The 25,312-nt window shown below is 50.8% G+C and overlaps 8 protein-coding genes across 8 annotated transcripts; 4 read left to right on the top strand and 4 right to left on the bottom strand.

Moving 5' to 3' along the window:
• Window positions 1-100: 100 nt before the first annotated feature.
• On the bottom strand, window positions 101-2,579 carry M437DRAFT_39853 (SET domain-containing protein; the record flags this gene model as incomplete). Its single annotated transcript, XM_041020090.1, has 3 exons — window positions 101-773; window positions 827-1,026; window positions 1,077-2,579. 3 exons carry the CDS (start codon window positions 2,577-2,579, stop codon window positions 101-103), a joined length of 2,376 nt encoding a protein of 791 aa, XP_040883586.1.
• Window positions 2,580-3,168: 589 nt separating this feature from the next.
• Window positions 3,169-5,130, bottom strand: M437DRAFT_39361 (zf-DHHC-domain-containing protein; the record flags this gene model as incomplete). The annotated part of the gene is made up of 3 exons (XM_041019996.1): window positions 3,169-3,990; window positions 4,044-4,152; window positions 4,205-5,130. 3 exons carry the CDS (start codon window positions 5,128-5,130, stop codon window positions 3,169-3,171), a joined length of 1,857 nt encoding a protein of 618 aa, XP_040883585.1.
• Window positions 5,131-5,907: 777 nt separating this feature from the next.
• Window positions 5,908-6,560, top strand: M437DRAFT_72127 (uncharacterized protein; the record flags this gene model as incomplete). Its single annotated transcript, XM_041025796.1, has 3 exons — window positions 5,908-6,063; window positions 6,225-6,458; window positions 6,516-6,560. 3 exons carry the CDS (start codon window positions 5,908-5,910, stop codon window positions 6,558-6,560), a joined length of 435 nt encoding a protein of 144 aa, XP_040883584.1.
• Window positions 6,561-6,866: 306 nt separating this feature from the next.
• On the bottom strand, window positions 6,867-11,183 carry M437DRAFT_81053 (uncharacterized protein; the record flags this gene model as incomplete). Its single annotated transcript, XM_041027478.1, has 2 exons — window positions 6,867-9,472; window positions 11,078-11,183. The coding sequence occupies 2 exons, from the start codon at window positions 11,181-11,183 to the stop codon at window positions 6,867-6,869; spliced, it is 2,712 nt and encodes a 903-aa protein (XP_040883583.1).
• A 58-nt stretch (window positions 11,184-11,241) lies between these two features.
• On the top strand, window positions 11,242-11,782 carry M437DRAFT_39533 (Phox-like protein; the record flags this gene model as incomplete). The annotated part of the gene is made up of 3 exons (XM_041020028.1): window positions 11,242-11,319; window positions 11,377-11,701; window positions 11,754-11,782. 3 exons carry the CDS (start codon window positions 11,242-11,244, stop codon window positions 11,780-11,782), a joined length of 432 nt encoding a protein of 143 aa, XP_040883582.1.
• Window positions 11,783-12,312: 530 nt separating this feature from the next.
• Window positions 12,313-13,436, top strand: M437DRAFT_81051 (uncharacterized protein; the record flags this gene model as incomplete). The annotated part of the gene is made up of 2 exons (XM_041027477.1): window positions 12,313-12,443; window positions 13,157-13,436. 2 exons carry the CDS (start codon window positions 12,313-12,315, stop codon window positions 13,434-13,436), a joined length of 411 nt encoding a protein of 136 aa, XP_040883581.1.
• An 8,665-nt stretch (window positions 13,437-22,101) lies between these two features.
• M437DRAFT_39835 (APN2 DNA lyase apurinic/apyrimidinic) lies at window positions 22,102-24,154 on the bottom strand (the record flags this gene model as incomplete). Its single annotated transcript, XM_041020087.1, has 4 exons — window positions 22,102-22,323; window positions 22,393-23,124; window positions 23,175-23,884; window positions 23,941-24,154. The coding sequence occupies 4 exons, from the start codon at window positions 24,152-24,154 to the stop codon at window positions 22,102-22,104; spliced, it is 1,878 nt and encodes a 625-aa protein (XP_040883580.1).
• Window positions 24,155-24,505: 351 nt separating this feature from the next.
• Window positions 24,506-25,163, top strand: M437DRAFT_81045 (cytochrome c oxidase subunit VIa; the record flags this gene model as incomplete). The annotated part of the gene is made up of 4 exons (XM_041027476.1): window positions 24,506-24,668; window positions 24,742-24,766; window positions 24,892-25,051; window positions 25,113-25,163. The coding sequence occupies 4 exons, from the start codon at window positions 24,506-24,508 to the stop codon at window positions 25,161-25,163; spliced, it is 399 nt and encodes a 132-aa protein (XP_040883579.1).
• Window positions 25,164-25,312: the final 149 nt, after the last annotated feature.

The raw sequence follows: 25,312 nt of genomic DNA, 5'->3' as shown, positions 1-25,312 counted from the left end.
CAAAGAAAGAATAGATACCCAATTGCATGTCCTGCATATTCCCTCTTTGACGCCAGTCCAGGTATACCTTGTTCCATATCCATCCATTCCCGTTCCGCCATTAATCGTCCGACTTGACTGCTCTCATGGTGCGAGCCATCTTAACCGCGTCTTTGGTCACTGGTCTGACCTTCATCGAGCCCTTGGGAATGCTCTTGTTGTCCATGCTACGACGAGCCGGCTTGGTCACTCGCGAGCCAATGACCCCTGCATCATCTGCTCGTGGAGTCCCTCTGTCCTTCTTCTTGATGGATGAGAGCCTTCCGAGCTTTTGTGGTTTCTTTTCCGGCGTGGCCTTGGGCTTGTGACCAGTCATCCTGGTGGTCACTTTCTGAACGAAGCGCCTGGCTCCATTCTTGTCTTTGGTCATGGTGGTGGTTGTCGTCGTCTTCTTGACTTCGAGATCTGCAGGGAGAATGCCCTCCTTCTGAAGGCGTGCAATCTCCTTGTCTTTGCGAGCTTCCTCAATTCTGGCCTTTTCCATAGTCTCATCGACGTAAACCCAGCCCTTGGACATCTGAGGAACTTTGCGCTTCTTGAAGAGGTCCTTGTCGACTTCGACTGCAGGAGTGGCACCGAAGAATTCACCGACTTTGCGCTTCATGCCAGCAGCCATTCCTTCCTTCTCCTTCTTAGTCACGGGCTTGTTGGCATCCTTCGGTCTGGGGCCCAAGACACCACGGCAGTTAGTCGCACCACAACGGCACTCCTGAACGTTCTTAACAGAGTAAGGACTGTGGTTTCGCATTAGTTTGTTTCGCTCGATGAGGTGCTCTTTTGAACTTACTCAAAGTTGTAGTCGTAGGTCAATTCCTCGCCAGTCAGGATGCCACGATCACCTGCGAAAAGCGCCATACGTGGTTGACCTCCGACAAAACGTTTGAGCATCTTGCAGTTGGGCTCACAAGAATGGTTGACGAAACGAGCGATAGAGCCCTTCGTAGCATCAAGAATCATACCTTGATCGAACTCCATCTGATAATAGTCCTAGAAAGTGTTAGTGCACGATCGTGTCCTCGCTCAGCATCAAAACTTACGGCCTTATCCTTGTAGTCTTCTCTAATCCTTCTGCCAGCCTCGTTGGGAGTAATGATCTCGCCAGTGTACTCAGTAATGATCTCGTTTGGCTCGTACGATCTACAAGCGCGCACACCGAAGCCTCGGTCCGGAGTCTTGATGACCTCAACTCCAGCATTGAAGAGGTAATATGCCGACTTTTTGTCAGCCTTGTTTGCGCGCTCCATACGAACTGCGAGTCCTGCGAAGTCACGGTTGGTGCATAGGTCTCCAAGACCACAGTTGTTCGAGTCGCATTCATAGTCCATGGCACGGTTGAGGCAGTGTTCACCGCATCCGGGCTCTGAAGAGCCAGGGACTGGCGGTGTGCAAATGCACAGAGATCTTTCAAAGTAGGGCTTCTTCCAGTAGTGGATAGCGTCACCGACTAGACGGTTCTTGTGAACCTTGCCCCAGTCCTTCGGCTTTTCCTCGCCACGTTGGTGGTGAACAGGAGCAAAGACGTCGTAAGGAATGGTGAAAGGTCGTTCTCTCTCGAGATAAGAAAACATGGGCAAGGCGACAAGGCTGTTACGCTTTTGAGGCTGGGTTGCGTCGGGGAGGAAGGAGGTTGATAGAGGACGAGCTTTGCCAGTAGGCTTCCGCGAAGGCTTGGGAATAGATTGATCATCGTAGCTTGTGAGAGTCTGGCCAGCGTATAGCCCTTGGGTCTCGTAGCGCTTTGTCGGCTTCTTGGGCTTGGTGGAGAAGACTTGCGGCATGGTGATGCTGAAGCTCGATGAGAGACGAGCAAGTTTGCTGGGCCTCTCGACACGCTCCCGTGGCTCCACGACACTATCATCTTGTTGTACCTCCTCTTTTGTATCCTTGGGGGCCTCAATGGCCAGCAGACGGCGACTTTGTCTGCGTTCTGTCTTGTCGGTTTCGCTTGTTTCTCGCTCACGTTTACCGAGCACGCTCTTCACTCTGCCAAGGGCACGGCCAGTCGTCTCGATCAGCATGTCCATGGAAGATCTGTGTCGACGCTTCTTCCTGTCGGGCAGATCGGAAGCGTTGTCACCAGGTAGGTTGTCCATCTCCCAGTCCATGTTCAGAGCCTTGACACCGTCGTTCAGCAATTGGCGGTTGGGCGTGTTGGATGATGGTCCAGGAGCATCTTCGACGAGCGTGTCTCCAGAGAAGTTGCGGACAGACTCTTTGCTGGCCATCTCACGGCCGGCGGAAGTACGGCGTACGCCAGACAGAATACCGAGGTTGTAGGACGCAGGACCAGACTTGCGACGTGACGATGATCTACGCGTCAGATCTGCTGATTCTGTCGTAGTCGTCTCTTCCTTATCGACTGCTGATCCAACGTGATCGGAGACGCTGGTAGGGGGCGTAGACATCAGAGCGAGAGCAGCCGATGAGAGCGAGCCTTCACGCGCGCTACCACCGACTTCGATGTTTGATGCTGCTGAAGACGAACTTGTCGAGCCTGACGACAGTCTGGGGACAGGCAAACTCTTTCTCTGCTTCGCCATCGTGTCGGCAGGAGGTTTTGGTTCGAGATGCTGTGGTTGAAATCAAGGTGGGGAGAAACGCGAGAAAGAGACGCGCCGACTAAAGAGCCGTTGCTATAATTGCTCAGTCTGATCGACAAAAACCTCTGACCTTTCGACGAGGACGAATATCTCTGACTGCCGTTCGACGATGAGTTCAAGTGGACATTGCTCTCTTCGGCAGGCAGGGGTGTTCAGGGATGATGTTTCCGTTTGTTGTGGCACTCGGAGCTGAGTGGGAGTGGAGGATAAAGTTCCCGCGCCTCAGTCGCGTCTTTTGTGCATTCCGCTCTCCTTAGCAACACCCGCCGCCCAGCATGCACATGTCTGCAGCATGCACATGTCTGTGTACATCACCATCTCCACGTACGGCTCGGACAACATGTGACAAGATGTCTTGAGAAGTGTATTGATTCGCTGATAGGGGTATAGTGAGGAGCTAGATATATATGTACAACTAAGAAGATAAAGCAAATGGAATAAAACCGGCGTGGTGAACGTGAACAGTCGTACAACTGTTGCGACATTAGATTGCCGCGAAGAGAAAACAAAGGCATCGATAGGAGAGTCTTCAACTTCTAGGAGTGTTGTTCATAGGAGTCAACGCTCGCTGCTGTCCTTGGTACCCGCCAGCATTGCTGCTAGCAGTCCCACTCTTGATCTCGCCCATTTCCATATCGCCCTCCTTTTCGGACGGCTTGGCCATTCTAGACCTTCGCTCACCAAGGCGCTGATCACCTTCCTCGTAGCGGTGTTTGAAGCGCATATAGGTTGGCGGGCGGGGCCTTGTGAACACACTTGACCAGTTTGCAATGATCGAGTGCTGGCTGAATGGACGATGGCGATCTTTCTTCTGGAATTTGTGGCTGTTGAGATACTCTCTGGTCGTTTCGCCTCTACCCATGAGGAAGAGATGGTAACCCCAAAGACTCAGAGGATATGTAACAATGAGGAAAGAATATACACACATTGCAGCTGGCACACGCCAGACGTTGAGAGCATGCCCAAAGTTTGAGTGGTTTCGGTTCATCCACACGAGGATATGGGTAAGACTGGCTCCGAGTAGGAACAGGCCGAGGACAGTTCCAGAGGCGACGAAAGTCAGAAAGTAGCGGTAGTTGCGTCGCCCAACACAATTGTTGAGCCAAACACAGTGGTGGTCCTGAGTTTCGATACACGAGTCGCAGATGCGGCAATGGTGAGCGCGTGGAGGTCGCCAGATGTTGCATGATTTGCAAAACTTGATGGGAACTTCCATGGCGGTAGTACCGTTGCCACTTGCGTTCGGGCCAAAGGATCTAACAGTGACCCATTCTGTGGTGGATGGTCCGATGGCTAGGGGATCCTCATTCGCTGGAGTGGGTGGTTGAGGGTGAAGATTACGTGGGATGATCTGTGACATGGACTTAGCAAAGAGAAACAACTATATATCCAAAAAAGACTCACCCCGGGTTCAGAAAAGGATGCGTGAAGATAAGAAGATATACAGATGAAGAAAACGTAGGCAAAAAGGATGGGTATCGCTGGAGAAACGTGATGCCATAGCCACGGAGCACTATTAGGGGTCAGTCAATGATCTCAGCTTAACTTCGAATATGAATGCTTACGAGAAGCCAAAGAACAAAGCAGCAGGAATGACAGCAAGAAGTGCAGTAAAGACATTAAGCGGCCGCTGCCGAGCATTAATAAGTCTGCCATGCAGAAAGAAAACAGCATTGCCGTTGAAATATTGATAGTTTCTACCGGAGCTCGACTTGTGGCCCGAGGCGACAGGCGTGGCCGGATGATTCAGAGGTGAAGGTGGTACAGAGGGTAACTTCTCGTGGCCGTCTCTGTCGGTACTCCTACCATTGGCCCGGCTCGATCGACTCTGGCGGCTCCATGATGGACGCAAGGAGATGGGCGACTTCTGGGCTTGCAGCGAAGAAACAGATCTTATGGTACCATCTATATCAAGTGTGGGCGGCTTTCGCAAAGGATATTGACTCTCTTGACTTTTGGCACTGCCGAACGGTTGCAAATCGCGACTGGATTCATAGTTCGTGGTTCCAGTTCCTCGGGAAGTTGGCAAAGGAGGAGCATCGGGGTCAATTCGAGGCCTGTTGCTCTGCTCAAGAGTCACGATGGACGCATTGCTATTGCGAGAACGGTGAGTCTTGCGACCACTGTCGGTACTTGGTCTTGCTATCGGAATCTGCGGGCTTTGCGGACTCGTGGGAGGTGGAGATTGCGGTTGTCTTGGGCTGGTTGGAAGAAATGCACTTGATATAAGATTTGGAACATGGGTACGGCGAGAAGGATCGTTCTGATAGCTGCCACTACCACGACCACCTAGAGATGGTACGGGAGAGCCTATGCGAGCCTGAGGAGCGGCGGATCGTGTGCGAAAAGATGAACTGGCAGTGTTGGAAGTGGGACGAGATGGTGGAAGACCTGCTTCTCCCACAGGTCCGGTGGTGGTAAGGACAGTATGAGTGTGTTGGTGGTCGCTGTCCAGCCCTTGGTCGTTGGTAGGAAGTCCACTGTCGGCCATGATCGTCAAGCGCCGGCGATGATCAATGCATGTCCTGTTGCTGTGTTCGACCTGTGTTCGTTGTTGTTGCCGACGTCGATGGCACACGGGTCCTCCAGATGCACTCCGAAGTAACAAGAATCTGAACTGAAAAAGAACAGCGCAAAGACTTGTTTGCTTTGTGCAGGAAGTCGTCGAGTGTGTGTAAACCACGATCAGCGCCGTTTCCAAATTGCGCTGCAAGAGTCAGGCCGTCCGTGCCACCTGAACTTAATCAACACTGCTAATTTACCAAGGTCATGCTTGGGACTCTAGACCATGCAGTTTTTACGTGTATCGATAGGTCTTTGCCTGATCAAGAGCTGTGTCTAATCGATACCGTATGATGTACTTATCAACTCAAAGTTGTTATAAGCTGAGATTGTAAGAACGAGAGCGTAGCAAGATGCGTAGAGTTTGTGTTGGCAAACATGAATGAAGCAAGAGAAATCAGCAAATGTGTTCCTGAAGCTCACAAAAGGCTCGCAATGCAGCAATCCTGGAGCCGAAAACACCAATCATGGAGAGAAATGCTATCGATAGTATATCAAAAGAACAACTCTAGGTTTTGATGACCTATTACAATATCATTGTCAAGAAGCAATGTGAATGGTGCAACCCCGACCCGGCGATGCGATGACCGCACGCCAAGGCCGAGTCAGGCCATTGGAGGAGCGGAAGCTCGTCAATTCAAGTCGACCGCAAGCATCCTGTACGCAATTGGATTTACCACTCTACCACACCACACACACCCTCACAATGGCCTCAATCATCGGACGCGCCGCTTTCCGCGCAACTCGCCCTCTCCGCGCCTCGGGCGTCAACTCCGGCGCTGAGAACGCTGCCTCCCACGCCAGCCGTGAAGCCGACAAGCAGGCCCTCAAGCAGGGCGCCCGCAAGGACCCCGAGCTCTACGTACGTCGACAATTCCTCTACGCCCTTCGAGACATCTAGAAAGATATTGCGAACATACCGAAAGCCCTAAAGCCCCTCGACCATCGTACCCGCTGCTGTGCTCCGAGTGAGCCAGCCAATAACAGGATACCCGATTACTGACAAGGCTTCGCAAACAACAGATCCTGCTCACCATCATGTCCGGTGCCTTCGGTCTCGCTGGCTGGCACTTCTCGCGCAACCCCACCTCTTCCTCATCTGAGAACCCCGTTAGCAAGGCTGCCGACTCCGAGCCCTGGAAGACCGGTGGTGAGGCCAAGTACCAGTACCACCCCGGCGGTGACACCAGCAAGCCCCGCAAGGACGCTCCCTCTGCTCTGAACGAGGTCATCGTCCCCAACGTCAACCTGCCCAGAGTGAGTAGATATCAATATTCATACATTCAACTGAGTCACACTGACAACCTTGACCAGGAGCTCCACGAGAAGTACAACAAGTGGGGCAAGGAGGGTTACTAGAAAGCCAAAGTTGGTTTGCAAACTGTATAGATACCTTAACTCCAAGCCTTCTTTTCTTCTGTCACCTCAAATTTTACGCTCATACGAATCGTCCGCTTCAGGAAGTACACACGACACTCTATTGATTCACCATGTTTGCGTAAACTTGTCTGTGTATAATACAAATCATCTTGAGTTGAGAAAAAGCTAGAATGCATCGAGAATCTGCTAACCATAAGTCATCCATCCGCTTGACCTGCAGCACATGCCCCAGCCATATTCATATCCATGTGCTTTGTGCACCTCAGCTAAGTCCCATAACCGTCTTCAGTACTGCAAGCCGGAGCCGAATCTGATTCGTCCCAAGGAGGGGCGGATACTACTAGCACCAACACCGCGGTGCCCATCGTAAGCACCAAATTTGCCCTCAAAGGGTAGAGGTCTGTAGCGCGAGTCTCGACTGATGCGCTCAGGGGGTTGGCTCCAATCCTCGCCGAAGAAGCTGTTGTTGCCATTTACGCTCTTGTCGATACACCACTCAGGTGGATCGCAGAATGGAGCAAGATATCCGCGACGCTGTTCAACCGGACCTTGAGTGTATTGTGAGAGGCTCTCATGCACACTTAGAAACAGGCGTGTTGTGACTTCGTTGAATGGTTCTGGTTCTGGATTCTTGCTCGACATAGAACGAGTGGAAGGTGTCCCAATGGGTCCAGGATTGACCTTTGCTTGCGTGATGCCTTGATTATGTGCTGTTCTGATATACTCGAAGTGTTCATTTTGACGCTCGATGATTGTAAGTCCACTATAGAACCAATCGTGAAGCTCCTGCTCATGGCTTTTTCTGCTAGCTTCACTCGGGACGCCAGAGCTACCCATAAAGAACGGGCCATTGAAGTTCTGGGGACTCGGTCTCGAATAGATGGCAAGCTCCTCAGTCGTCATGTGTGGGAGGCTGATGTCAACGATCTCAATCACTTTAGGTTTGGATACAGGCTCGGGCTCGCTAACACGAGGATCAAAGACAGGATCGTCGTTGCTAGTAGAAGAGGACGCGTGACCAATGCAACTCGAGGCTGCCTCGCCAATTGGAATATTTGACCAGGTGGTGTCATAATGCTTCACTTCAGAATCTTGCTTGGTGATCGAAGAAATCGTGGGAGATTGGCTTTGGAATGGATCGTGAAGGACAGTTCGAGCAGCTGTACTGTTGTTCGTGTTGCGAGATGCAGCGGTGTCGAAGATCTTGTCCAGACATGCCTTTGTGAAACTGCGCTGAGAAGATGTGGGTGTTCTTCCAGATGAATCAGTTTGGGGTTGTGTCTTTTCGAAAAAACTCGAGAAGTTCAGGCCACTCGTAGAAACGGACGTATCGAGCTGTGAGGTGACCGTCTGTGGCACATTCTTTGGAAGAAACGACTTCAGATATTGACTACTCTCAATTACACTTACGGGCGTCGCGGTAGGTCCTGTAAGAGTCGGGAGTAGAATAGGCTTGTCAGGGGCATCGTGGTCTCTGTTCCTAGGGTATGCTCCGAAGGACAGATTATTGAGAGCAGTCAAGCTGTACGGCCATTGGTTGAGTGTGTTGTTCGGCACAGCACTGAAATTCGTAGTTGAGGGCAAGAAGTCGTTCTGCAAGGAAAGGTTGCTAGAAGGCGGTGCGACGGGTGTACCGGACAATTTTGACTTGCTACGAGCACGGGAGGCATAACCTTGTGCCCAAGGCTCGGTTGTTGGTCCGAGTGATGGCGTACGAGCCTTCTGCTTTGTCTCAGGAAGGGGTCGTTCAGATTCCGACTCGGTCGGAGTTTTGGTAACAGGTGTGACTGCCACTTTTCGCACAGGACGGTTGATAGATACCTTAGGCATATATGCTTGCAACTCCTTCGGACCGAACGGCAGCTTCATAGAAGACGCCTCATGCTGCTTCGCAACCGCCCTGAAATAACAAAGACTGTGCTGGAGAAGTGAATGTAGTTCGTTCTCGCCTTTGAGTCGATGCGAAGCGAGAGTGCCCTCAGTACGCCTGCGAGAGTTGGAGAATTGACCGATGTTGAACCATTGGTAATCAGACTGTGACCACTGCTGAGCAGAAATGTCACCGTTGGGATGCATTGCGAATCCAACTTGACCATCTTTGTTCCCAACATTGCCTTGGAAATAGGTAAGGGGCGGAAGGTCGTTACCAAAGACTTCGTTGATTTCATGTCTGTTGAAGGAGACAGCGATAGTAGACGATGTTTCAACAGATTTGACCTCGCGCGCGTTGAGACCAACGGCAGGTCTAGGTAAGGGTTTGGTCCTCTTGCTAGTGACGAGTTGGAAGTCTCCGTCATCTGCACTGAAAGTGGCAGAATCCTTTCGAGGCGCCTCAAGGCTGTGGGAATCAGAGCTGTCGCGTGAGCCTGGTCGGAATACTTTGGCGTGAACATCAAACGGGCTTCCCTTTCTGGACGCACGACTTGTCGAGGTCACATCACCATCGCTTGAATCTGGGTAGTCGGGATCTTGCCAGTTCTTGGACACTTTCTTCCGTGCCACCCTAGGATGAACGAGCTTGCTGATAGGGATGGTCGGATCGTTCTCGATGATTCGTTTGCTCTGTCTCTCAAGCCGGGCAGTCGCCAGTTCAGCAAGACGAACCTGGTCATCGGCACCAAAATCACGATCATGCATCTTGCCAGAGTCGTCAGAGTCCAGATGTCTTCTTGAAGATTTGGGCGAGGGTCCGGAGGAAGAAGAAACATGTGATGAAGCAGGTTCCTGACGGGTTCTTGTGCGGTCCAAATCTTCGGCCTTGACGACGTTGATGTGGTTGAAAGGGGGTTTAGGTCTCGAGGGACGCAGAAGCAAACGATCTGCTGGAGTGCCCAGTGGGAGTCGGCGCTCAGAGATGTTGTGTAGAGTAGGTGCGGCACGCCTCTGCCAAGCTGAGAAAAGAATGAGCAACTGGCAGTACTTAAGAGAAGGTGGTAAGCAGTATCGCACTTACCTCTGGCACGGCGGCCGGAGTGAGTTTGGCTCGCCAGGGTGAGCTGGGGTGTTGACTTTATATGCGAGGCTTCGAGAATACTGTCTCAAACGATAAGACAGGTATACCTGAGCCCAGACGGGAGCAGTCGATAGTCTGAGGATTCACGCGGCTGAGATGTGAGATCGAAGTGAGGCTGCGCGCGGCTGAATTGAGCCACAAAAGGCAGGAAGTGGAATTGTCCGGCTGAACGCGACTTCCACCACAACAATCTGCGCGCTCAAAGCTCGTGCCTCCTCGTCTTTTAGTCCGCTAGCAAACAGACCGACGGTAGATGTGAAGAGATAAGCTCAGGATGGATATATGAATTGTGTTTCATAGAGAACAAAATGGTCTGCACATCTTGCAGAGAACTGTCTTTGATACCTACCCATGTTGTCTCAGTCGGCCGTCTGCGTCAGATAGTCTGTGGTATCACCTGTTCGTTCTGGACAGTCAGACGACTCTGGACTATGCTAAAACCTAGCTTGCAATTGATAGTGTTCCGATTTTGCTTCATTCCATCAGTGTACATCTTGACAAGCAACATGAATTCCATCTTTGTCTGCACAGACTATAAGCATCACCGCGTTGACGACTCAGCCTCAGTATACAGTGTAACATGTAAATGCTCACACTCTATTTAGACGTCTGTTGTTGATCTTCGGCAGGATGATTGTGTCCTCGCCAAAACATCTAACCTGACAGTGCACCGTCAGAACAAAACCAAGCTGCATACTCATCGTGGACGATTGTCTCGTTACGACAGACTTCAACAACCCGGAGTCAATCAGTAATGAACAGATTCGATTGATGCAAACAGCCAGAAAGACATGCAGAGCTCGGGTTTCACTCATGCGACATCACGCATGCAAGCAGGAAGTCGTCTTTGTTCCCTAATGCCGATGAAACTCCGCAAACCTTTATCTTATCTCAGAAGATCAGACGATCTGGTGATCGCCATTGCTTCTCAGGATGTTATCAAAGAATGCAGGACAATCTAGCTTTGCCATGGCAGGTGTTCCTTCCTATCTCCAGAAATGACAACGAAGCTTGAACTGTATTCTGTTTGAGTGAGAAAGAACGAGAGGTCAAGGTTCAAAATCTACTGCCCACATCCAAACATTGAATTGATCACATCATTATTGACTATCCTCGTACCTATACCCTAGTTACCAGACGGCATATTCTCAGGCGGATGTTCAGAAGACCAGCTACACTTGCTGCCGCGATACCTTGGGCTGTCTTGGTTTATCTCAGTCTGACACCTGCTGGACATCATGTGGCTCGCAAGCAATTGAAGGACTAGGAGTTACAAGGTCAAGACAACGAAGCTGAAGACACGAAAGGACACAAGATTGCAAAAGCACACGACCATGGGCATGCGAAAAGTCATGGACCAGAAGTCCACCAGCAAGAGCATGTTGGCAAGACCGAAGGTGACAAGCCGGAAGGACGCTAAGGCGGGCCAAGCCAATCGCGGGGCAATGGCGTAAGGCTAGGGCACGCGATAGCGACGGCATACCCGACTTGCGCGCTCCACCACCACCACCAACAACCTGTCTTTCCCAGCCGTTCAACTCATTGCGCGCCTCGGCCTCGTACACACCTCCGACGGACGAAGACAGCATTCCTCGATCAACCATGAACCAGTTTCAGCCAAGTCCGTCTTCGAGGACAACCTCGACCATGCAAGCAATGCCCGATTCAAGATCACAGAGCTTCGAGGAGATCTACGGCCCACCTGAGAACTTTCTTGAGATTGAGGTAAGCCATGTCGCTGTGTTTGTCCTTCACGAGCGCTGACAGAAGTGCGTCTGGCAGGTATGCAATCCGCAAACTCACGGCCTGACTCCCTCATCGCGTTACACGACCTACGAGATCCGTCTGAGCACAAACATTCCCTCGTTCAAGCTGCGCAACAGCAGCGTGCGCCGCCGCTATTCAGACTTTGAGTACTTCCGCGATATCCTTGAGCGTGAGAGCGCCCGTGTCACCATTCCCCCATTGCCCGGAAAGGTCTACTTCAACAAATTCGACGACGCCGTTATCGAGGAGCGCAGGAAAGGTCTGGAGAGGTTCCTCAAGATTGTCGTCGGCCACCCTCTTCTGCAGACAGGAAGTCGCGTGCTCGGAAGTTTTGTCCAAGGTACATTCACTAGCTGCTTGTGTAGAATGCATTTGCTGACTCATTTGTCCAGATCCCAACTGGGACCGCAGCGCCTGGTAGATCTATCTGCCGCCTTTCTCTCCATGACGACGACTTCCTCTTTGCACTTTCCAGAAGAATACCCTCTCCTATTTTAACGATCTCCATTGTCCCTTTCTCCTGCGGTTCAGCGACATCTGGGCGTTCCACCTCCTCTTGCTCTCGAACTCACCGCCTCTGCTTGCAGATGTACATGGCGCAGCCTGCTTTGCTCCTATATCATAATGTCAAAAATGCGATACCATTTGTCTTCGAACGCATAAATCTTCAAGACCCATGTTCGAGAACCAATGCTCTTTGTCCTGTGTCTAAGATCGACGCGCTTTCTCCCCATCTCCCATTCTTTCAAGCCTGCCAACGAATATTTTACAATTGCTGATGGTCTTTGTCCATTGTTTGCCTGCTGATACTATCACAAATTGAACACGAGTACTATGCTTACATACAAATAGATGCATGTACATCTGTAAGTTTTGACCTTTGCTCCCACCATCCCAGACTGCAAACAACAAAGTTCTACACACTGCTCAAACCGTACTTCAACATCCACAATGTGCTCTCACAAAAAGACTAGCTCTATCGCTGTCACCAAGCCCACTCTCTTCGGCCGCCCCATCAATGATCTCTGGTACAACTGCCCCAGATGCAGTGCTCGCATGCTGTACTCAAAGGTTCACGGCTGGTACTGCACTGCCGGTTGCCACTACTAAAGTCTGCAAAATTTGAATAAGGGAATTGTAGGTAAGTGCATTCTTTCACGTTTATGTTGCTTTGCTGGGACTTTGCAAGTACTGGTTCTAGTAAGTTAATTAATCACACGAAATCAAATTTTTTTCCCCCTCTGCCACATATATTCATTTGTCTGCTTACTATGTGAAGGGAGCTTCTTTAGCTGCCTAGTGCCAATCAATTCACCTGCTAATCTATATAACGTCCTTCATGCTTGCAAGCATCGAGTAAAAGCCGGCGACCACTTACAGGCCAATTTTCAATGCGACCTTCATGTTCAGAAATCAACGCTCTTTGTGCTTTGTTCGAGACGCACGACTATTTTCTCTTAGCAGCGTCATACAGGGCGAATTTGACCTCTGCCTCGATGTCTTTGTCCATACAGAACAATACTAAGACTACAACCACAATACTTACTCGGTAGAAATTATCAGAAACCACTCTCGACATACAAATCAAACCGCATCAGTTCTTTGATTTCTTTCTACCAACTACATTAATCTGTCCAAAGACACATCTCCCATTGTCCTACCTCACATATAAAAAAGAGCTGGCATCTACCTGAGACCAAACCACTTTCTCAAGTACAATCAAACTTATACACTCGCTAGTAAGTTCTTACAGCAACTCTTCTCAACGATCACATAACTCACAAAGCATCTCTAGCTTTCCAAGTACCAACCTTTCCAAACCAATCCAATCAACAATGGCCGCTTCCGACTTCACCAACACCGGCGCTCCCGTCAACCCCTTCACCTCATGGTCCAACGGCTCCGTCACCCACAACGGCGGCAAGTGCGTTATGCAGAAGAACAAGGGCTCGCTCGTCATGGCCTCTTGCACCATGTCCAAACACAATGGTTCGCTCGTCATGGCTTCCTGCACCATGTCCAGACACAACAATGGTTCGCTCGTCATGGCCTCGTGCACTCTTCAGAACAACTAGACTGCCTTGAGTAGTTCAAGGGGTTGAGTGGTGGCTTTTTTTCCATCTTGGCTGCGCCTGGTGGAATCGCTTTTGCTTCATATGCTTTTTTACATTTGCGAATCTCGGAGTGGTGGTGTTGCCTGTTCTAAGTATGCAACTTTGCTCTCTGAGGTTTCTCTTCTCACCAAATATATTCTTCGGTTTCCTTTGCAAACACTTTTCCCCTCCGTTTCTCCGTGTCTCATTGTGATAAACTCGTGATGCAACCCTGGCGATGTTGGTTGTGAATAACGTCTCGCAGCCACTTTGATAGAGAGCACGATCCGATGAACAAAAGATATAGTTTAGGAGAGAGTGAACATTGATAATTTGTTTTTGTCTCTTACTCTCGTATCACTATGGGAAAGGGGAGAGCATGGGAGCATATCCTGGATATCAGCGCACTTCTCCGGCCACGTCAGCCGCCTCGAGCGAGTCGCTGGTTTCCCCGTCCTTTGTCTCGTGTCTTTCGTCATGGTGTGTTCCTTCCATAGTCTCAGTTACCGTGTTAGTATGGCTGGATTGTGGGTCGAGTGCGATATCTTGTACCGCTACCTGCTCGGTCGTTGGCTGCTCGAAGTGTAGATTTGATTCTTGTGGTAGGCTTTCGATATGTGAAGCTACCTGCGCTTCCTCTGAATTTGTGGGTATGCTGTGGTCTACTTCAACTGTTGGTGTATTGGGCATACTATCGTCCTCCACAGGAGCAGCGACGACTAACAAGTCGGGATCACCAGCTCCTTGTTGCTCCAATCCAGTAGGTGGGACTATCGGTTGGTTGATTTCTTTGCTCGTAGGTCTGGGTCTCGCAGGCAATGGTGGTGGCTGTCGAGCTTGTTCACCAACAGGACCAGGCTTTTCAACCATTGTATTTGGCTGAGAACCTGGCTGTGACCCTACGGGTTTGCGTTTGAGACCGGACAAGTTCAAGCCTGACGATGCCCAAAGGCTTTTTTGAGGTCCAGGTAAAGGAGTGCCGGGTGGCGGCAAAGGCATTCCACGACCCATTGGCTGAGCCAACAGTGCCGCCTTGAGAGCAGCCGGATTAGGCGGCTGAGATGGCAACGACACTGAGGACGATCCAGTATTGGCTGATGATGTTGAAAATCTCTTGCCTAAGCCGAAAGAATTACCTGATGTTGACGCCGAAGACCCATTTTGTCTGTTCAGGACTTGCCACCCCCATTTCTTCGCAGCATTGGCGGCCGTGCTGAGATGAGAAGGAGTCGAGCCTGATGAAGCAGAGGTATCTAAGGACTTCACGGATGGTGATCTCGGGGTCGTTGTAAAGTCATCTGCAGTAGCAGGTGCCTGAGGTTCGGTCTGTTGTTTTGTTGCGTGCTGCTCTAGAGGCTCAGAGCTTCGACGTAGGATGGAAGGATCGAGTAGACTTTCTCCTTCTTCTTCCTGCATTGCAAGAGTCGAGAAGGTTTCGGAGTCAATGGGCAGGACATTCTCTGTTTCGCGTACCCGTGGAGATGTAGCTGATGATTGTGCCTTCGAGTTGACTTCTTTTACCAATTCGACTGCATCTTTCTGTCCTTTTTTCTTGGTGTGTGATCTCACTGCCTCAATATTCGATCCTTCGGTGCTAACCAAGGGCGTCGCTGCGGCGGAAAACGAGTTCTGACGTAAATTGCGAGGCTTTCCAGGTGGTGTGCGTGGACGAAGTGGCGGCGAAGATGGTGTTACAGCAGTCGTACTGGTTGACGCGGCCGTCGGACTCTCTGAACTTTCTCCCAGAAGAGAAGTCGCGGACCGTCTTGCATTCTTGCGGAAGTTGAGTTTCTGCACTGGCTCTAGCAGGCTGGGCATACTCAAAGTCTTCGCACCAGTCTCGGCAAGAGTAGGAATGATGATATCCTCCGAGTCTCCATCACCGGCGCTATTAGTGAGTTCATGAGCTGCAGCTTCAACCAAGCCGGAATCTGCCTGTGCAGCCTTCTCGATACCAGTAGGCTCTTCGTCTGAAGGTGAAGGCTCGAATATACCACCTCTGTACTCTTTCTTCGAAGTGTCCAGGAACGGACTGTCGTCCCAGTTTGGAAGGACGATCGTTTCGCCAATAACTTCTCGGATTCTGCTCTCAATCGCACGTAGGATAACACCGTAGGTAATCTGCCTGCTGCTGACAATGGGCTGAATGCTCATTTCGACTTGTGGCATGGTCTCGAAGGTCATCCAGATTCTGTTACTCGGTGGAGGCTTGATACGGATCAGGAGATGACCACTGAGTTTTTTCAGCTCGCCTGCCATGATCAGGCTGACTTCACGAGCCTTGAAGCGGCTTCCGAGGTCAATACGTGCAACTGCTCCCATCTCGATTTTGAAACCGCCATTGTACTTTACATCTAGCTCGATCGTCATATCACCATTGACCGTAAGCTCCTTCAGTCTGGGATTGCTGATGATTGGGGCACTGTCGCCCATGTAGATATCCATGATGTCGATGGAAGCAATCAAGTTTGGCTTGGGTACGCGTGAGATCTTCTTGTTAATCTTGGCGCGAATTAAGTTCTCGATGTCTTTGGTCTTGTACATGGCAAGGAAGATACGGCCGACTATAGCGTTGATCCAGCGCGAATGTGCATCAGCGTCAGATGAGTGTAAGTTCTGAACAAGTTTGATGATGTCTGGAGTCTCGAATCTTTGAGGCAGCGGAGGTGGATCAGTATTGATAATGGAAGATTGGGTATGTAGCAAAGCATGATAGAAGTCTTCCTTCTCGGAGCAGTTATCAGAGAAGAAATGGAAGGGCTTGGATGAAGGAGCATGCTCGCCGGCGAGAGGTTTCCTGGTCAGGCGAATGCAGTTGCGCTTGATCCACAGATCTCCTTCAGGTACGGGGTCTCCGCCAGCATATACGTCGATATCGTGATGGGCAAGAGAGACAACGTGTCGTACTTCGACCTGCTCGGAATCATCGTAGAGCATGAGATGACCGTGCCTCAAGACAACGTAGAAGACATTGCGGGCTTTCTTGACGGTCTTGCCGTCACGCTTGTCGGCCTCGATAGTTGGGATCGATGTCTTGCCTCGCTCAAAGATGCTTCTGTACATGCTTTGGTAGACACTCGGACTCTCTGCTATGAGCACCTCACCAGCAGGCGTCGAGCGCTCTGGAGGTTTGCCATTGATTCCACCAGGAACATACTCCCTGCAGACAGCAAAGTAGGCAGCTGCCGTGTCGAGTTCACCGTCATTTTCCTTGCTCTTGTCACCGATATCGTCTGTCGTATTGGCAGCGCTTGTCGATTCTACATGATCGGTAGGCGTGGCAGTGGATACGGGAGCAACGGGCTTCGTGAATGCAACGTATGCGAAGGCGCCAAGGACGAGGGCGAGCAGGGGAATGAAGGTCAGACCGCCGACGACGTACGCCAGCAGCAGCGATTTCAAGGTCATATCGGTCGCTGCATGGGAAGGGGTGGCGGATTACGAGTCGAATTGCATTTCAATCGCTTGCAGTAGATGGTAAAGGCGATGTATGGCCTATGTACAAGGAAGGTCGCGCGTGATAGCTACACCAAAGCCCATGCCCGAGCTTCCGCACCTCCAGAACGCCAGCGACCCCTCATTCCCTTTCTTTCCTTCCCAGAACGCCCTCATTCCTCCTCATTACTGTGGATTTCCTCCTATTGACAACCCAACCCTCCATCTATGTACACAACCATCACTCGCAATGCGACATGTCAGTCGCGTAAGTGTTGTATCGACTGAGCTCCTCCGAGGACGGCAGCCAAGCGACAAACGCATGACTGTAGTCTTACTTGGTCATGTCGAACAGGTCGCTGCTCAATAAGTCGTCAATGTTGAAGGTCTCGGGAAAGTCGTTGTTGCTGGGAGCAAGGTAGGTGCCGATGCTGTTACTGGCGAAGGCCGCGTCCTGGTTCATGTTGAAGGGGTCGAAGTCAAGCGAGCTGGACTGGAAAGGGTCAAACTCGTCCATGAAGGGGTATTGCTGGCTTGAAAGGTCGTGAACGGTTTGTCTAACAGGACCACTGGCACCCATGGCGTTGTTGTTGTTCTGGTTCAGAGCGCCCTGGATGGTGGTACTACCAACGAACAAGTCGTGACCATCAGGCTGGTAAGGAGACTCGGGATTGGAGAAGTCGAACAGAGAAGGAGAAGACGATGCCTCGTTGGATGCAGGCTGAGCAGCCATACTGGTGAAGGTGGCAGCCGAGGCCGAGTTGCTGATCATGTTGTTGTTGTTCTGCTGGATGTGGCCGGCGTGGTGGCTGCGAGCGAGTGATTCATCGGAAGCAGACTCGAAAATAGGCTGAGCAGCCATGGCGAGGGCAGCAGTCGAGCCTTGGTTGCGAGCGACGTCCGTGTCATTATGGTCAATATAGCTGACACGCTGGCAGTGAGCAACGATCTCTTCGGAGGACAAGTTGGTGGTCAGGATGTTCTCGGGGAACGAAGAAATGTCAGGAGTGTACATGCGCTCCATGCTCTTGACTCCAGCGCTGTCAACGATGCTCCAACCCATGACACCGAGGTAGTCGTCTCTGGGAATGATGCCGATCAACGGACAAGTGAGGGCCAGAAACTTGTCGAGAGGAGCAGCGTCCTTGGTGTTGCTCTCGCGAATGATTGAGTAAGCCTTAGCGAGGATACTCCACTTGGCCTTGAAAGGGTCGTTCTGCCACATGCGAGTCAAGAAGCCAGAGATGTCCTTCTGCTGAAACGACTTGAAGATGGGAGAATGATAACCTGTTGAACTGGTCAGGACGTTTTGTGCGCACCGCCAAACGACAACAACTTACTTCTGAAGGCCATCCAAGAGTTGAGAGGGCGAGTAGGTGCGATGCTGCCAGATGATGAGTGCGCAACCTTTGAGGCAGTAGACTTCTTTGCGCGCTTCTTGCGCTCAGTGATGGCGGAGACGGGAGCAGTAGGGGTAGTGGTAGTCGAAGCGACGGCAGCTCTCTGAGAGGTGGCTGGGCGCATCTTCATCACGGCATCGACGACCTCTGCGATCTGTTCAGGCGAGTACTTCTCGAGGAGCAGAGCCATCGACTCAGGCATGACGGCAGACATTGTTGCGAGATTTGGGACCGAGGGGTGATTGTGTAACAAAGAATTGAGCGGAAATGGCTGTGCGGTGGAATGTGGAAGTGGATGAGGAATGTTTCAGGAGAAGGACAAAGGAAGTCTGAGACTCGGTGAAAACAGAAGCTGGTATGCGCTTCGAAATGAGCGGAGCTTCAGTGAGTGCTTTTGGTCCACCATTCTCACTTCTCACACTCGAGTCTCTCACTTTTCACTTTCCGTGCTCTCACTGGCTTCGAGGGTAAAAGTTTCTCATCATCTCGGTCTCTCAGAAAGAATCAAAGGAACTGCTGGCAGAAAGCCTCTTCACTAGGGCTACTATCATTTGTAATCTATCCAGGAAAGTTGGTAAAGGCAGAGACCTCGAAAACTGGTATAAGGAACAAAAGTATTATCTCCTCAACCTCCAAACTTCATCCCATAACGGACCTGGTCTTCAAGACTCCATCTTTCCAAGCACCCAACGACGGATCACATAACATCTGTTTGCGGCCAAGGGGGTCACAGCATCTTGTCCATCTAACTCTCCCAAGAATCTACCGAGAGTAGCTGTCTCCTCCCGGCCCTGTCCGTTGACCTGTTCGATTGCCTATCCCGCGTTAGAATATGAATTGTTTTCACGATTTTTCGTTTCGTACCTGTGCATAGGGGTGGTTTCCAAGATTGTGCTATGTGGATGTCAGTCATGGTTTCAATAGAGCTTTCTTCTCAGTCTTTGACTTACGAAACGAAGCGCTTCAGTCTTCAAGCCAGTCGGAGTAAGAGTCATCTGACGGAAAGGAGTGAGCTTCTGGTGCACAGGCTGTTCAACCTCCGTTAGCACTGCGATCGAAAGTTGTGCGCGAGCACGACTTACTCCTGCAAACTCTCTCTCCTCTGGATAACGCTGCCACAGTGTTAGCACATCACTCAATCTCTTTCTCTATGTGCTGATGTTCGTACATACCTGGTGGAAGTAGTCGTTGGCTTGCTGAAACTCAGCGGTCCATACCGCCAGGATCCCAGCGGCGGCTTGGGGAAGGGTCTGGTATGAGGTGCGAATGACGCGGCGATAGTCTGGAAAGCTGGGGTTTGAAGGAGGTCGTGTCTCGAAAGGAGATAAGAAGCGGGCAACGACAAAAGAGGGCGAACCAGGAGCGAGAAACTGACTCCAAGGTGGTAGATGCAGTTTGCGATGAGGGGTTGATTCATCGGCAATGTCCTTGACTGTTTCTTCCTGGACGTTCAGTCGGACCTGATCTCTGCGCTTGATGGAGCGTATCACTTGAGCAGCTTCTGCAGTCAAAGTGTGCATGGTTGCCAGAAAGTCTTTGTACTCGGCTTGGGAAGCGAAACGGGATGCATCGTTGCGGAGCATGCTATACTCTACCAAAACCTCTTTCAGGTGCTTGTAGATCGTGTCACGATCGAAGTGCTTTGGTTCGAGGGCGTACACTTTCTGGAGGCATCTCAGATCGGCGATGATGTTCTGGCACATGATACGAGTTTCCAGATAATTTTCTTCTACATCAGCAGCTCACAGCAATCAGCGATGTACCAAAAACGAAAGCGCAAAGGCATGATTCTTACCAGCTCTGGAGACAGGATATTCCAGCTCGTTTAAGGCAACATAAACAATCTTGGGACTCATTTTGGTTGTTCGGTAGGATGAGGAAGACATTATGAAGAGATGGAAGAAAGAAAGATGGCAGAACTTTGTTGCTATGAGATAAGGAGTGTTTGCTGCCAACAAGATCAATAGGAGTGCCTTGTTATTGTTGTGAGTCTCAGTCACAACCAGCCTGCCGCCTTAGTATTGTCATGCAACTTTGGTCAATCAGCTCGCAATTCACTACCAACTATCTTTCCTATTGTAAGTGATCTGCTTTCACTTTTTACAGCCGTATCATTAGCGTCATTCGTCGGTTCGAGCGCAAGAGAAACCACGCATCTTGGAGGCCGCTTTATGAACACGATTCGAGCATCCCAGCATTTATCTCGAGCTATCACTCACGCCGTGGCTTAATCTTCGGCTGCTCTCTTGACATCAGCTCCATCGCAGAACCTAGGATGCGCATCGTTACTTCAAAGACTAAGTCTCAGCGGTGCTGCAGCAGGTACTTGGATTATTTTCCCGTCTGACCTCAAAGACTCCCTCGGCGATGATGACATTGTTCTTACCACCCGGTACTGTAGATGTAAAACTTCTACATCCTCGCGGAACATGGCTACGGAACTCAAAGCAGTTTCCACAATACGGAGGTCACGGTCAAGGATGACACTGCGACTAAGTCAGTCCGTATGATGTGCTGTCTCCCGGCTCGCACCAGCGGTCAGATGCGACTGCCATGTCGTCGCCTGGCTCTCCTGCATCTTTTGACTCTCCCAAGAAAGGCCTCAAGGTCAGCCGCTCTGCCAATGCCTTCATCCTTTGTCGCAAGCATCACCACTCAGACATCATGGCGCGTAACCCTGATCTTCACAACAATGAGATTTGTAAGTTTTCCTTTCTGCACACAACTCTTCTTCATGGACAATGACTTACCTTGTACTACAGCAGAGATCATCGGCAAGATGTGGCGTGACGAGTCCGAGCCTGTCAAGAAGCAATGGAAGGACAAGGCCGAGAACGTCAAGCGCCAGCACCTTCGCGACCACCCTGACTACCAATACCAACCTCGCAAGCCCCATGAGAAGAAGCGCCGCATGACCAAGCGCAAGGCCATGGCTCTTGCCGCTCAGCAAAACACTCCTTCCACTTCTGCTTCTGCTTCTGCTGTCTCAACATCTGCCAATGCACAAGCCCCTGCCGACAGTACCACCTTCTCGCCTGCACCATCATCCGTTGGCCCTTTCTCATCTGTCACCTCGCCTGCTCAAATTGTCGACCTTGCCAACTTCGACGATCCTTCTCTCAGCTACTCTGCCGATGGCGACCTTGCTGCCTTCACCCTCGACTCCTTCCAGCCTGGCCAGCTCGACCTCTTCACCAACCTTTTGAATGATCACAACACCGACATGATGTACGGTCCCACCAGCGTCCGCGCTCCTGGTGCTTGCACGTCCATCCCTACTGCCATAAACACCGCCATGGCTGACGGCAATGCCGGCGCCTCTCTCACCAACCCTACCCTCACCAGCAACGACCTCTCAATGGCCCAATCTGACTTGAACAACTTCGAGTCTTCGCTTGAGGAGATGCTGGCGCGCGAGCTCGAGACCATGGAAGAGGATGGCGGTCTTGGTGCTGCTATCGAGAACGGCTTCCAATACAACGACCTCGAGTCTCAGCGCTTCACGGAGTTCTTGGAGCAAATGCCTGAGCACATGTGGGGCATGGAGTTCGTCAACTGATCTCTTGCTCTACCAGACCACTCATCTTCTGCAAGCATGGCTGATCTCAATCATCATCGTTCTTTGTTGTTGTCTTTGTGGAGAAAGGATAAAAAGGAGGAGCTTAGGGAGGAAAGGGGTCTTTGCATGGTCGGCGTACTGCGCATTGGATGATCTCAACTTTTTGTTTCTTTTCTTTCTCATTTCGTCGTTTCTTCTTCTTCAAGCAAATACTGCTTTCTCAGTCCATAGCAATCAACCACAACTAACTCGTCTACTTTATCTCTCCTCCTTTGAAGTCGCTGCACCATATGAATGTTGGGCATCGCCATTGCGTACCTTTTTCTTTGTTTCCTGACGGTCCTAGCGGTCTTGCACACATCCAGAAGCTACGCCCTTGGTTCTCTCCCTTTTTCTTGGTTTGCATGCTCTTGCATGGTTCTTCGTGGCTTTCGCACAATGGTGCTGCTGGTTTGCGGAACAATGTCTGCCACGACTCCTTGTTCACAATTGGATCATACACCATCTCATCGGCATCGTCAGGCGGAGGGAGAGGTTGAGATACAGATTTTGCAGGCGTGTCAGACGCCACTAGACTACCTCGGACATCAATTGAAGGTGTAAAGTCTTTTGTGCTGATCGAGGGTGGCGTAGAAGATGCATAAGCTGCTTCGGATGCAGTGGTATCGCCTACCGTCTCTTGTGCATATTTTGAGACAGTTGTTTCGCGCGCAGCAGGCACATCCTCATTTGAACCATTACTTTGCTCCTCCGGCTTTGGCTTTGCTTGAAAAAAGCCCTTCAGACTCTTCTGACCTTTGGCAGGAGCTGTCTTTGATGTAGAACTGGGTGTAGGCTTTTGTTTCTTTGATGATTGGGTTGTAGATGTTTCTGATGCTTTGCGCTTTCTCTCTGGCGATGGAGAAATCACCACATTGGTGGAGGAAGCACCGGCGGTCTCATCCAGAGCAGAGTTCGCGTTGGTTGATTGAATAGATTTGGATGTCGATGCCGAGCCTGTCTGGCCACTTGACGAGGAAGCTGTGGTTGTCGGCGCGGCAGGGGCAGTAGGCTTTTTGAACATGTCTTTGATGCTTCTTCTTTGGTAGAACTCGGGCATAAGTCTGGCACTGAAGGAAGGCAGCTCTTTGATGTTCCACTCCTTCTGGCGAACGCCATTGTTGAAGACACCGGGAGGGTTCATCATGTCGATCAAACTGACTTCTGATCGTCCATCATCACCTTCGATACTGACAACATCTTTGAACTCTCCGTAGACTGGACAATGGTCGGAACCCTGCATACAGATCAGTCGGGACATACGCAAATATGAAGAATCATGCTCACCATTAGACCTTCCTGAATATCGGCATGAACAAACCAGTCGCGCATAGACCCACTAGCAAGAACAAAGTCGATGCGGCTACCAAAGTTTCCAGGTCTAGCATTGATCTTCTGCTCCCAATGAGTGTACATGCCTTTCCTCTCAGGATGAAACTCTCTAGTGGTGTCAAGCAAGATGGGCTGCTCTCGACCTTCGTCCCTTTCCCCATAGACCTCACCGTTGATGATGAGTTGGTTGAATATGCGACGGTTGGGGGTGCTGACATATTCTTCAGGTGTCATGCCGGCTTTCTTGATGTCTTCGGCCGCAGAGGCTGTATCATTCAAGCCTCGAGAAACATTGAGGTCACCAACTAACACAACACGTTTGCCCATCTTGTCGAGTTTGCGTATCCGGCAATCCAAAGCATTGAGGAAGGCATAGCGGAAGTCGTCTCGTAGACCATTCGAGTTGGCAGGACTGTAGACGCCGAAGAGAACAAAAGCAGGAAACTCGAGAATTACACAGCGACCTTCGGCGTCCAGAAGCAGAGGATCAACACCAAGCTCTGCAAGCTCTAGTTCAGACAGGTATCCGCCAATCTGCTGAGATTCTGGTAGGCTGCGGAATTGAGTTGTTGAATTTGGTGGCGTCAAGACTCCAAGGATGCCTTCCTCGGCTCGGATGGGAGAGCAGGTAGCATTGCGAGTATAGATACCTACACCTGAATAACCTACAACATGTGAGTACAAGAAGTATCTCAGAATTAAAGAATCCTCTTGAACGAACCTTTCTTCTGTCTAGGCAAGCTGAAATAGCAATCCCAGCCATCAAGTATCACCATGTCATCACGCAAATCCTTTCGCTGGATTTTGAGCTCTTGCATGACGATGATGTCGGCTTCGAGTATATCGAACATAGCCGGGAAAGTCTTCGTGATACTCCATGGATGGTAAGAAAATGGATTACGGATGCCGTTGACATTCCAGGTAGTGAGTCTCATGATGATGGAGGTAGTAGGGTCAATTGCAGGTTCACATCGAGGTCGAACATATTAGGATGCGAATGAGAAATCAAGAACTCATCGGAAGATTGATTGTAAACCACCAGACACGCGACTTCCATTTGCAGGAGGACGTGACGAAGGCACTATGACGTGCCACCGAACCGCGGCAAGCAAGAGCGACCGTGACAGTGGAGCGGAGCGGAGTGGAGGTCGCAGCTTTCGTTCGAGGTGACCCAATGCCAAGCCCGCCGGAACCTCGCGCTGTGCGTGACCCGACGGTCAATCAGGTGTCACAGCAAAAGCCCATAGCAATTGACCACTCTCCACTCACCGTCATATACCGCAACCATGTTCACCACACGCGCCGCTAAGCAATTGCGCTCTCCCATCTTTCGCCAGCTCGGCCGCCGCCAGCTCCACGGCGCCGGCCAGTCAGGCTTCCAGGGCGCTGCAGACAACGCTTTCAACCGCGAGCGTGCTGCCGTCAAGGAGCACGCTGCTGCCACCAGTGGTACGTCTTGAGCTGGACGCTACTTTGCGCAATTCAATCGGCTCTGGAATCATACTGACTCGATTTGTTATAGACCTCTGGCGCAAGCTCTCCATCTAGTATGCATCCTCCATATACCCGACGTCCCATTGTCCTTCTACCGAGCGAGAAAGAGATCCCATCCCTCTACGAACATTGAACGAGAAAAAGCCCAGAAACTCTGACCGAGAATCTTGAAAAACAGCATCGTCATCCCCTCGATCATCCTCGGTGGTGTCAACGCCTACCGTCTGTGGATTGAGCACTGGGAGCACCAGGCCCACCTTCCTCCCAAGTCCGAGAGACCCGAGTACCCCTACCAGAACATCCGCACCAAGAACTTCTTCTGGGGTGACGGTGACAAGGTGAGCCGGACCAATTCTGGAAGCCACCCACGACATATATCTAACAGTGCTATTCTTGCAGACCATCTTCTGGAACGACGCCGTCAACTACCACAAGAAGTCTGACGAGTAAATTATTCTCGTCTGATATCTGGAATGAACAAAGCGTATCTCTGAGAACCCTTTCAATTTTTGTCCTTTAGCCAAACAGCTCCTGCGCTCAAAGAGCCGTAGAACCCAGGAGTCACCTCGCGCCAATTGTACAGATAGCAGAGGCCATGC

This window comes from Aureobasidium melanogenum, assembly GCF_000721775.1.
Source record: "Aureobasidium melanogenum CBS 110374 unplaced genomic scaffold scaffold_2, whole genome shotgun sequence".
NCBI lineage: Eukaryota > Fungi > Ascomycota > Dothideomycetes > Dothideales > Saccotheciaceae > Aureobasidium > Aureobasidium melanogenum.
Note: the sequence above shows the minus strand (reverse complement) of the source record. Positions and strands in the feature narration are given on the sequence as shown.